Source organism: Harpia harpyja, chromosome 16, assembly GCF_026419915.1.
Source record: "Harpia harpyja isolate bHarHar1 chromosome 16, bHarHar1 primary haplotype, whole genome shotgun sequence".
NCBI classification, from domain to species: domain Eukaryota; kingdom Metazoa; phylum Chordata; class Aves; order Accipitriformes; family Accipitridae; genus Harpia; species Harpia harpyja.
Genome location: NC_068955.1, coordinates 17,517,371 through 17,530,755, shown reverse-complemented (window position 1 = coordinate 17,530,755; position 13,385 = coordinate 17,517,371). Strand labels below are relative to the sequence as shown.

At 38.8% G+C, this 13,385-nt stretch overlaps 2 protein-coding genes across 3 annotated transcripts in view; one reads left to right on the top strand and one right to left on the bottom strand.

Moving 5' to 3' along the window:
* KCNC1 (potassium voltage-gated channel subfamily C member 1) overlaps positions 1 to 13,385 on the top strand; it is a 132,293-nt gene that overhangs the window by 115,037 nt on the left and 3,871 nt on the right. The window lies entirely within an intron of this gene.
* SERGEF (secretion regulating guanine nucleotide exchange factor) overlaps positions 6,010 to 13,385 on the bottom strand; it is a 175,539-nt gene continuing 168,163 nt past the window's right edge. The window contains 2 exon segments of the mRNA XM_052811578.1: positions 6,010 to 8,570; positions 8,573 to 8,722. Of these exon segments, the coding sequence (XP_052667538.1) occupies positions 8,533 to 8,570; positions 8,573 to 8,722 (188 nt within the window). The 3' untranslated portion in view covers positions 6,010 to 8,532.

Genomic DNA, 13,385 nt, shown 5'->3' with positions numbered 1-13,385 from the left:
CAGAAGTAAGATCCAGGTTAATCCAGGATCTAAAAGTTGCCTAATGAACAACTTTTCCTTTTATAATGTATTAAGAATCCAGAAATAGATTTATCTGCCCCATTTTTTATTTAACACTAACTCAAGGGCCCAGTGTGAAGGCTGCTCAATTCTCCATTACCATAAGGAATACTAATAATTCAGCCCTGTAAATCCCACGTAGGTCTTCCCCTTCCACTGAACTTTGCATATATATGAGCCTTAGCTAACAGGTCAAGCAGTCGTCATTCTGTGCTACTTTTTACACCTACCAGTCCCATTTTCATTTAGGTACTCCTCTCTCAGCTTACTCTGATTTGAGGTAACCATGTCTTTTAGGTGACTTTTATAAACCCTTCAGAAATAGAACACTACATCCCATCCACTGCCCTTTAGGAGATGCTCTAAAGCTTAAGATCCATCTGACCCCAGAGTTCCCCTTGCACAACAGCAGCTCTGGTGGCAGCTCTGATAACACAGGGAAAAGAGGGAGACAACTGGAAAATTTCAGGAGCTGTTACACCAAATCCTGACACTGAATCCTGACACTGAATCCTAAGAGAAATTTATCACATCATCCCAGCTGCCTTACATTTAAGGAGCTTTTGCTGGGGTATTATGATTAAAACACTTCTTTCAAGCTTGCCCACTCCCACCACAGGAAGTATGTATCTTGATTAAAGCATTAAAACTATACACGTGGCTAGATTCTGACCTCAGGCTCGCAATAATGCCACCGACTACTTCTGACTTCACACCATCGTGAGAGCAGAAGCACATTCTGTAGTTCAGTTACACTCTGCCTGTTTCCTGCTAGACATGAACATCCGGGTTTCTTTCTCTGCAAACTCAGCTTTTGGCAATGGACTCCCAGCTATATGACCTGATGCTGGTCCTTCATCTGAATCCACTGGCAATTAGTGGTTTATTACTTGCTAATATTAAAAGCACACCTCAACCACACCTTCTACACATATAGCTTTTCCTCTGACTGCATGAAGGTACTCGTTTTTTCTGGACGAACCTGATGTGTATCTGCAACTATAATTTCAGACAGCAAGGATCTGAGAAGTGGTTTCTGTTCTCTCACTCCAACAAAAAAAATCTAGCTAATACCGCTGTGATAACAGTCAAGTGCAGCAGTCATTAATCTGGATAAAGTGATTTTTCACATAAATTGCCTTCTCTCGCCTTAAAGTTTCAGGGCCAAAGAGAAAATACATCACTGGAACAAATGGCTGCTAGGACAAATGAGCAGACTGAAATACAGAAGAGGGCAAGCAGGGCTAAGGCAAGGGCATTCACAAAGGAACTGAGCACAGAGCTGCTTACCAAAAAAGATATCCTGAAGAAAAAACAAGTGCAGTTTTTACCCTGCCACTTTGCATATCCTTTTCATAGTTTCAAAACAAGCAGCCTACCTCTCTGCTTTCCATATATATCCTGGAAGCAACTTTGTCTCCGAGCTCACACACAAGTGAAATTCACTTCATAAAAATGTGCTTAAATTATGAAGGTTATTTTTAAGTCACTCACTTATTTGAGTTTAGGCATAAAATACCTGTCTGTTCAGAGGTCCCAAAGCCTCTGCATTCATCCAGGACCGCAGGTGCAATATTTCTCTCTTTGGGGAATACAAATGCTTATTTGCAATCAAGAACAATATTTGAATTCAAACTGAACTTCAAGTTAGAAAATGGGTCCAGAACTGCATCTCTTGACTTTCTTTCCTTATCTGACAAAGCAAATGCTTTAAAACTAAGCACATTCATCTGCCCCCATGGAAAGATATATTCCCTGGTTCAGGCTGACAAAGCCAGGTTTTCAACCCTCAGCATTCACTTGAATATTTAAAAAAACTTTATGCAAGTACATAGGTCCAAACATCTCCAGGTACCAAATATTAAGAGCGCATACTCCAAGGCTTCCATTGGTTTCTCTGCTGCCCATGGAGCACAGATTAGAGATTCCTTAGTCAGCAAAAGGCAAAGTATTGCAGTTGTATTAGCTCAGATATCACTCTAAGGTACCTGCACAGCTGCTGGACCCAAAGGGCTTAGCAGGGACAACACAGCCTGTGCAGAGGCTGCTGACAGTGAGTCACACCAGAACAAACAGGAGACGCATGGCTTGAGCCCAAGCAAATAAGCTCAGCAGGAGCCATGCTTTGCGGTGGTGTTGTCAGTGCAAGTGGGTGACTGGAGAAGAGGCGGCAGTAGCACAAGAGGTGGGAAATGAGGAGAAAGACACAGGATGGGTCTGGAAAATGGGTTATGCAAGTAGGAGGGAGTGGAGCATATGAGGACAGAGCAATCAGTGGTGAGGGGGAAAGAAGAGCAAGGCAAGAGGGAAGTAGTAGCAGTGAGGCTTACCTAAAAAAAAAAATCAAGGACCACTAGCGCAGAAGGTAGACCCTTGGCCTGGGACTCAGGAGACAGGAATTTTATTCTTGGCTCCACTTTGGACATGCTGAGTTAGCTTGGTTGGGGCATTTCAATTTTTTGTGCCTCAGCTTCTTTCTGTGACATTATCCCCTTTTTAAAGTGTTCTGAGGTCAAAAGAGGAAAAGCAGTATTTAAGTAGGAATAGTTAGTATAATCTATCTACTCAGAATTAAGGCACCAGAGGAGAGAAGCATCTCTCCATTATTTGAAAGATGCCATGTTTCCTTGTCTGCAGAGGAGCACAGTGCCCCTGTAGGAATCCCTGTTCTTTTGTACTTTAAAGCAGGGGATTATTATGGAAAATGATTAAGCACCCACACCGTTAAAATGACAGAGCATCTTCATTACTGATTGGCAACTCCTCTGCTGCCCTAATTTAGGTACCACATGTCTTCATGCATTCAAATCAGTAAAAAAAACCCAAAAGCTAAACTCGTTTGACATCTGCAGCAAAAAACTAAAATCATGTCAGAATTTTAAAAATCTCCCCACTCTTGGACCCACTTCTAAATATAAAAAAAAAGTAAAAATGCAGAGTCTTATAGCAGTGTTCACATATACTTAAAAGATCATGATGATCAGAGACTACTGGAATCATATTGAATTGAAATTCTGCAACTTCCACTGACAAAGTCTTGATCCCAAACCTTGCAGAAAAAATTCTCCCCAAGATTGCATTGTAACTGAATAACAAGGGGTTCCATAGGCAAAGCAACCTGGAAATAGATGAGAAAGATGAAAATTAATTGAGAGGCTAACCAACACAGAAATCAGACCTAGACTCAACCCCCTCCCAACCCGTAAAGGCTTGTCTGAAAATGAATCAAAATCTGACACGTCACAAAATAAAAATGCCTGAGGAAGTTTCACAAAATAAATGTCACCTCTGATTTTTTTCGTCCCCACAGCCAGCTTTTATTCAGGAATAATTACTTTGCTGCTCTTGTTTCTCATTAAACTGAAAAATGTGTTCTCCCAGTAATCTAAATTTACGCTGCCTCACTCTCCCACAAGGTAACACATGGTTCATCCAGGTCATGATTCAAATACAGAGACCATTTTAATTGCTGAGTATTTTCAGCCACATACTCTCTTTCCATGTTCTACAGAGGCATTTATGAGTAAAAACTGCCTCTGCATTAAAAACAGGTGAATGCAGAGACAACTGATGGATGAATCTGAATGAAATCCACAAACAGCTAAAGAATGTGCCTTACCTCAGTCCCTTCAACCTCTAAATGGGTTACAAGATAACAATGGCTTTACACATGCAGTTTCTCCAAATTAACTTCAAAGGCACATATGGTAAACACCTCCCTTTACAGTTATTTTTTGGGACATTCATCGAACAGAAAGCCATTTCCATACAACCGAAGCATTTTAATTCAAGGCTATCAAATCATTCTTTCTAACATGGAGAAAAACATCTAAGACCAGCATGTATCAGGAATCAAGAATAGCACAAAAGCTAATAAAAAAGAAGAAAGCATGTACCTTTTTTTTGCACATAAATCAAGATTTTGATATGTCAAAAGTTCAAATGTCCAATTATTTTTGTGTCAGCTAGAGTTTTCAGCAAATTCAGTGTAAGCTCCACTTTTCTACTGTGCACATTTTTAAGTGCAATCAAAACCACACAAGATGATTCTCTACCCCAGACCGCACCCATTCCCAGCCTTTGGGAAGCATGACATGTTTTCTGCTTCAGTATTTTCTTCTTCCCTTTACAGAATATTCAGCTGCTCAGAACTATAAGCTGGTAGTAAATACCACAAGCATGACTCAAATACTGATAAAAAATTCTAGAGCCTTTTTTAAGAAAAAATCCAGCTTAAAGAAAAAGCACAAGACTTGCCATATGCCGTAAAAATATCAGAATTGCTAAGAAAACACAGGGGACTTTTTGGTGAAAACATAACATCACAATTTCAGTGACAAAGATCTGTCATCATCGTGATTTCTAATACAGGGGAAAAGGAAGTGGAAGTCCCAAAATTACTTAAGTCTTGTTTAAATCAGATCCAGAGTTCATGGAATTTAAAGGAAAAAATAGTGAGTATTTGATTAAGTGCTGGACTAGGTCACAGGCCTGATCTAAACATTTCTGAGGCTGGAAGGTGAGGACAGATGTTGCTGTTCCAGCTGAAGAGAACTGGAAATTTCAAGATGTGCTATGAATGAGAAAGAAAACCCATTGCAGGTCAATAATTCTTATTATTATTAATAAATAGTGGGAGAGGTGGAACAATAACGTCCAAGAAATAGAATAGCTTGTCCCTCATCTCACTCCCACCATACCAGCAGGTTGGAATGCTGCTGTCCCTGTGTGATTATTCAGTCTTCAGGACCTGTGTCTTGAATCTGTCTTCCCCCTCCACCCTCCTTTTCCCCTATGTTTTAGCTGACTACATCAGGCGCTCTGCTGCCATTCATTTAAATGTTTTTCCATGGTCACCTTTCTCCCATACAGTCAAACTGATCTCCTTCATCTGTTTTCCATCCTCATATTTAAGTCTTATGACTCAAAAAATGTCCTATAAAGCAAAATCAAATCATATTCTTCTCCTCCTCCTCAATTTCTCTGTGCTCAGCCATGTAACCAAGCAAAACCTCCTGTCGCTCATGCAGAAATGATCTTTATGGTGGTTGCAGATGGCAAGAACTAGTTAGTCGCCAACAGGACTGACAACATGCAGGTAGGGGAGGGAAGTCAGTGTCATGCAAGAAGTGGTGACTGGGCAAACAGGAAGAAAGGCAGGACTAAATTTTTCTTTCAGATGAACACACTTCAAATACAAGGTCCAGCATTCTAAGCAGAAAAGCATCAAGTCACTCAGGAATGCTACACAAAGTCAAATAACAGCAGTGACTGCCAAGCAGCCTGAACAAATCCTACAAGAGATAGAAACTTCTGACACCACACACACATCTTCCTACCAACATTCTTTAAAATGGAACAGGAGTGTCTTGCACAGGCGCACAGGGAGGTTGCATGAGTAACAACTGCAGATCTCCTAGGACTTTCAACAACAGAAGTACACACAACAGCTTCCTTCTTTCCCTCCACCCTGAAAGCTCTCTGGACTGAAGGTCAACAGTTCATAACTTGTTACCCAGCAAAGTTGTGATATTAAGTTCACCTTTTCCTCCTCATGAATGTCAGCTCATTGGCAGGTTTGCTTATTTTCAGAAAATGGGAGGGGAAAGCAGCTGCACAGACACTTGCTTACCTTGTTCCAGTGTTATATATATTACAGACCATGTCAATTTATTTGCATCTGAATGTGAACACAGAATGCTTACGTAAAAGGCTTGCTTTGTTTAGCAGTGAAGACCTGCATAAAGAAGTCTGTCTTTGCATGCACTGCAGAAGCATTGGCATAGCACACACTGGCTCTGCATTTTGCCTTGCAGAGACTGACCTTCTCCATCAGGACATCCACAGGCAACAGTCATAAGGTCTGAACACCAGCAAGGAAAGGATTTTTTTCACTTGATTAGGAGCTTTTCACTGTGTGCTCCCTTCCTTACAGTAGAAAGCCTTAGCTGATTTTGTACAATGTTTTATTCTGCAAACAAAGCATACTGACATAAAAAACAGGGCATTCATGTCTGAATGAATGAGCAACAACTTGGTTTTGACATTCAACCACGTACCATCTACAATGAATCATTATTCACTCTTCATACTACAGCAGCATCTAGAAGTCCTGACCGACGACAAAGTATTTAGTACATCAAGCTCTCAAGACAAGTCATTACTTCTCAAAGTTTTCAACATATACAGGCAAGACAAAGGAGAGAAAATGCAGTTCTCGCTCTTTCAAAGATGAAGATCAGATGCAGATATGAAACACAAGATCAGAACCAGGAACAAACCAAAGTACTCCTTTCTTTCCTCCTTATCACCCCAAATAATTCTTTGCATTTCCAAAAGTGTGTTTGTGTTACAGATGTGAAGAAGTGAATAACATTTCAAATAACCAAGCTGCATTTATTTGTTACATAATTTGTTGGATTCTTCTGAAATGAACTGCAGCAACAGCATACACAGTCAAAATATGCTCACTACAGTAACCCCTATATTATAGGGTGCACATACTAGCTGTGATTAATCAAGGAACAGAATTATTTAGAGGGTATGATTACTGAAACAAGATAACACATCTATTCAGTACACAGATTTTGGAGGAAAACAAAGGTAGAAACCTCAGACAGAAGTGCCAAAAAAAGAATGAGAAACTGTTCAGTGCATGTAATAGAAAGGCTGTGGTATCTAGAAAACAGCATTGAGGAGAGTCAATAAATAGCAACTTAGATAAGTAAAAAGCGCAAGAAGTCACAGCCTAGAACAGTATATTACCATGAAGAACCACAACCAACACATGGATTAAAAAAGCCACTTTACAATAGAAGTCTCAATTCTGCACTTTTTGCAGAGGACCCATTTGATTGTTCTTACAGATTCTTTCAGTATCTGTAGTATAGTTGTTATAATCAGCTTCACAGTCAGTTCAAGTTTCTCATCCATTAAATAGAAAAAGAAAATGCCTTTGAAAATTAGCCCATGAACTGTAACCACTGTAAAACCAAGGGGGAAAGCAACCCTAGCAGGCCATATGGCTACCTTAATTCCTTCCCCCTCATGTGTAAGCTGATACATCATTAGAAAGTCTTCCTGTCCTATTTCCTAAGAGCCCTTCTCTGAGTATTTTGTAATTCTGTAACATTTCTTCCCTGGCAAGCCTGCTTTAAAAATTAAACCACTGTTTGGCAACAGTAGGTCTCATTAAAAGGTGCATTTAGCACACAGTAGTATTCTCTATATTTAGAACTTGAAATACATCAAATACCACAGCAAATGTAACTATCATGGGTGGTAAACATCCAGTTTAATGGCATCCACTGTATTTGTGTGAAAAACAGTTTTATAAATAGCTTCCAAAATTCTGCTCAACATAGGCTGCTAATAATACCTGAAGATAATTTACACTTTTTCATTTCTCCAACCAAAACAAGTGTTAGGCCTATGTTCTCTGCCAAGCACTCACCTGGAACAAGTACTGTGGGCATGCTCTGAACAGTAATGCAGCTGGGCTGCAAAACAGATGTGAGAACTAACCTGAAATTATCAGGAGCATTCTGGTCTGCCTTTTAGGCTGGAGAACTTGTAAAAACTTTCTGTTTAGATTTTGATGTCTTCCTATTCAAATGCAGCTGGAAACACAGGAGCTACGTTGGATCAAACTGTCCTCAACAGCTACAACTCACTTGACAGTGAGTCAAGACAAGACAAGAACTTTTCTATTGTTTCTAAGGGCTCTTAGAAGTTTTTCTTCCCTAAGCAGTAGCTTCAGAAACTTCAGGTTTGGTTTGCAAGTTAATGATAATTCATGTGGATCTGCATCCCTGTAAATCTATAATAAACCGATGTCTGGCACAGAAGACAATTCCTCAGAAATATTGCTCCTTTCACAGTTTCCCCTTTTGCCAGCATTCTAAAGTATCTCTCTTTTTTTTTTTTTTTTTTTAAATCCTAATCTTCTGTATAAAATGTGTGTATGCATCTATTTATGTTCACCGGCATTTCTCTGTGATGCAAGCTGGATTTTCTGAGATGCTAAGAGCTCACGACTCCAGCAGAAGTTGGCAGATGCAACACATGCTCATCATGACGTAAATATACAATAATAAAAGACCAGAAGGGGCCCTATAAGTCCACCTTCTCAGACCATTTCCTCAGACTGAATTTATACACCAATGATAAGGGATCAAGCAGTCAGTTTCTTCCTCAAAGACTTCCCAGACGAACAAGAAAAAGTAGTTCTTTCTTCAACGGTATCATGTCAAGGCAAAACATTTGTCATTCTATCTGTGGGTAAGAAAGTCAATTGCTGTGAAAAGGGCCCATGACACAATTTAAAAAATATTATAGTTTTCTATGCATACTCGTTCCTTTTAGTCTTAGAAAAAACTTCTGCACTTTCCAAATATTGTGTTAATCGTGGGCAATCCTCTTGTAGCACTTCTGAGCTACACAATCCAAAGATGTCCATCCACATCCACGATGCTATGGTTTCAGGTGTGCTGAGTCTAATGTGGAGTTTGACAAAGAGCCATGGAGTGTCCTGCCCCACATCCAATTAAGATCTGTTCTGTGCAACCAAGAGCTTTGACTGGCTTAGGGACATGAACATTTGCTTCTGTGCCATCACCACACATCCCATGCTCGTTCCATCCCCAAGAGAAGCACTGACCACCTAAAAGAGAAGATACAAAATACAGAATAAAGACCACAGAAACACAGCAGCTTTGGTTAGTTTTGGGGAGCAGATTTGTCAAGTCATCTTCTAATTATGTTCTAAGAAATTCTGCAAAGATGGGGAAAAATGTTCAGGTTCTCTTGAAAATGTAAATAAACCCGAATGAATTATTCTCTATCTTGTTCCATATTGTTAACAACATAAGAGAGATTAAAATAAAAGACATTTGAAAATCACTTAGTAAATACGTGGTTCAGTATTTATGCAGAGCCCACAGAAATCTCTCTGCACTTTAAGGACCTTCCCTGAAATGATGTGGAATCCCTGTCTTTCAAGTTCCCCCTAGTAAGCAAAACTGTCACAAACCAAGCCCCATGACTTTAATCATTCACAACATGATCTGTAGGATTGGGGAACACAGAGTCACAGAGCAGCCAGATTACATCTCACTCCTACTTTCGAGTTCACATCTCAGCTTTTTCCTTTAAATAAAGTCTTCAACAACTTGCCTTACTCAATTATCCTATCTCTTCTTCTTGCTTTGACATCATTTCACTGCTTTTATTATCCTTATTTTCCCTCATTATTATTTATTTTTGTAATATCTGCTTTTATATCCCAAATCATGATCCATGTATTATTACCCCATAGTACTCTTTCTTGAAGCACAATATGTAAATTTTGTTCTATAAATGGCTGGCATAATAAAAAATCCACCAAAAAACCCCTCTTATTCTGAACTACGAAAGATATTTCTTTCCTATTTTCTTTTCTTTATTTGGCTGTCACAGACTGTACCTGGGAATTTCTGTAATAAAAAAGAAAGCCATCCTGCAATATAATCACGTTTCTGATGCCACTGTTATTTTTGAAAAGCAGCAGGTATTAACAGCATGAAGTACCATTCTGGAGTCCAAATAATGAGAAGAAAAGTGCCAGAATTCACAAAATCCAATTCCAATTCTAAAAAAAATTTACTTTTCAAAATTCAGAAAGAGATTATTGTAAAGCTAGCAGGACCATCTTGCTCTCCTGCAAATCCAGTAACATTTCATTGTCATCTGTTTTCTTTACATATTAGTATATTAAAGTTCTCTTCTGTAATTAAGTGTAAACATTACTGAAGTCAGATGTAATTAAACAATGACCTTTAATTTTCTTGACAATCTTTTAGGCAATGGAACACAACAAAACACCACTAGAATGTCACAGTAGGCTAGATACATCTCACCTAATACAGCAGTTCCATTATCTTAGAAGGCACCAGATTTTCTCATGACTATGCACACGCAATATTGACAGCCCAACCTGTATCACAAATGCACGTACCTGTGCTGCAGAAAAGTACCGAAAAGTAAATGTGTTGCAACATATCCCATTTAAATACCAACAGATCAGAACATCTAAGAGGTTAATTGGAATTTTTTTTGTAAGGTTCCAGGTAAAAATATTTATGTAAATATTAACAAGCAGGAAAAAGACATCACAAACCAAGACTAAAGATACATCACAGAAAAATTATTCGGGGGGGGGGGGGGAATCAAAGAAAGAAAACCAGCTGCACCTAAGAAAAGGCATTCTTTTGCACAGTTAACCTGTGCATACATGGAACCTGCAGAATACGCCTACTTAAAGTGGGAAGACTTCCAAGTTTAATGAAAAGGGAATATAACATGCCCTTATATTAATGACTGTGGTAAGCTTTTTGTTACTAGACCACTAGCAATTAGTACAACGACTTGCATGTTTGTGTGGACACTCACTATAACTGACTAAAGGATTTTTTTTTTTTTTTTTTTCCATCCTGTCCCATCAGGACAAGAGAAAGGAAACAGAAAGTTTTTGGTCACCTTGAATTACAAATTGCTCAATGGAACATTAATGGCATAATAAATATTCAAAGAAACAGCACAGTAGGATATTAACCTCTCAAATTGATAAATATATCCAGTCAAACATCTTTTGAAAAAACATCACAGAAAAATTTACAAGCTAGGAAACCCCCAGACAAGAACATCTCCCCTAAAATAAAGATCACTGAGTCTTTTCCAGCCTTTACTTCTCCAAGAATGTAGAAAGGCCCCCAAACAGATCTTTCTACATGACTCCAGTGAGCTCCAAGGTTACTGAAATGGGCTGAGAGTGAAAACTAGCAAAAGAAAAATAGAGAGTAACTATGATTTATGAATGGTCTTATACAAAAATGCCTCATACATAGATGAAGAGCTAGGCAGAAGTCTGAAGGGATGAAAGGGCAGCTGATAGATACAGAATGACAGGCCACAAAAATGATTCTCATCACCATCAAGTCAGAAGTCGGGAAAGCTAAAAGGCAGAGAATTATTGTTGTGAAAATAAAAGGTATACTATACCATATCTGCCTGTAGAAGATTTAGAGAAAGGTTTGCACATTAAAAAAGTCAGATATTACATTTGTGTCAGAGAAAATAGAATTTGCTGAAAACAGAGTCCATTTTTTTATAATAACATATTAACAAAACTTGGAGGACGGTTGGGCAAAATGGCTGTGGTGACACTGGCCAGGAGGGAACAAGCAGCTGTGTGAATCACTGGCACAGAACCTGAAGTCAATGAAGATCGAAGATAATGAAGCACCTATTAAAAAAAATGACATAGAAGGAATATCTGCAGAGTTAAGGAAAGGCCTTCATTAAGGGGAACTAATGGCTAGCCTCTGGACAAAGGGCACCATTTCATTTCAATTCTTTTTCCTTCCCCCACATCCCCCCTGCTTTTTTTTTTTTTTTTTTTGCTTGTTTTCTTTTTGATTGCTTCTATTCAGTTTATTGCTGATAAAAACCTCAACGCAGCCCCAGCAGCCCTACACGCTTTCACGAGAAAATTCAATTTTTATGCCTCTGCCAGAGCTTCCCAGGATGAAAGACCATTAGAATGATGTGTATTAATACAGCTACAAATTGCTTCTAACTAAATTTAAAACAAGCACTGTAGCATGTTCTCAAACCAAATGATTTGTGTTTGGTGAGGTGAGGAGGGAAAGTTGCTCCAGGTCACTGATGAAATGAAACAGCACAATACATCGCATTCACCTCTTCCCTTTTAAAACATAAATACTCAAAGTACAAATGAAACCACAGAACTCACATGGCAACGCAGCATAATCCCAAGGGAATTTCACTTGAGTTCACAGTCACACTATTGAAAGTCTAGAGTAAGACTATGCAGGGTGTTCACACAAAACAAGGGGCTACTGCCCTCCTTATATTTGCAATAATTATGTAGGCTTTTTTTCAAGGTAACTGAAGTGACAACTGCAATCCACGGGTTGATTAAACTGGAGAAAAGTACTTGTAGGTAAAATAAAGCTGCAGCATATTGGACAGAAGACAGGATTCTGGGAAAAGTGGAGGATTTAGAGTTGCTCCTCATTGCTGAGTACTCTGTTCTTCCAATGAGAAGAATCAATGTTAGCAAATAAAGATGCTCTGGGTGAGATTCACTGCACTTAACTTCAGCCACCTAAAAATCAAGCAACTTAGCTACAGATCATTATCCTCTAGTTTTCCTCAAGAGCCAACAGAGTCATCTACATCTCTCTAACAGGCAATTAATCTTATCCAAACACTGGTGTCAAAATCAAATCTATCTCACTGGTGACTATAGAGGGAGACCAAGTGATTGTCTTAGCCTAGGCATATCAGTTTTAAACAGATGAAGACAGGTTATGATAAATCACATCCTTGCAATTGGTCTGAAGGTAAAGCAAGGGAAAACTGGAAACAAGGAAGCTACAAATATCACTGCAGCCTAGTTTCAAGCTACAAACAGTCTGCTTCTAAACCAGCCTGTGCCCTGGAGGCTTATCACTGAAATCTTTAAAAGCTTGCCTCTTTTCTGTTTCTCTTCCCCCACTCTTCCAACCACACAAATAAACAGAAGTTGGCTTTAAAGACAATCCAAGTATCTTGAAACCAAGCTATTCATCGGACAGCTTCAATTTTAAGGATCTGTTAAAATGTTTTAGTACAGCTCCATTTTACAGGCTCTGTGCTCTTAGCAGTACTCCACAGTACCTCAAATTATTATTATTTTTTTAACCTTAAATTAGTGCTACTCTACAGATGTTTGTAGATAAAGTTACAGCAGGCAAGAGATCAGCCCAGGGCAAGTCAAATCACTTTAAACATCATAAGGGCTGGACCACGAACAAAATTCAGGCGTCTCAGCCATCCCCTCTTGGCTATTTGAAAGCATTCAAAACCTCACAAGGAACAATGTAACACTACACAGAAGGAGATTTAGACCACACTTCTCCCAAGGAGTTGTAAAACACAAGCGAATAAGTCTTCCTATTTTTTCAGGACATCTGGCAATCCAGCTGTCATGTAAAATAAAAGGAAAGAAATATCCCTCTAAACTTTTGTATTTTTGTTAGCAACTATTCTGTCATTAGCACAAAAGTTTTGCAATTTTAGAATATAAGAAACAGGGTTGATACCAATTGTTTGCTGCAGAAAAACATGGAAACTTATTAGTAACTACAAGGAAAGTCTAAGCATTCTGCAAAATCTTACTGAAGGCAAAGTTTGGTAAGTGGAATATAAGATGACATGATCCCAAAACATTATATGGTACCTCCAAAAGTAGAAAACAACTAAGAGATTCATATAGTGCCAGT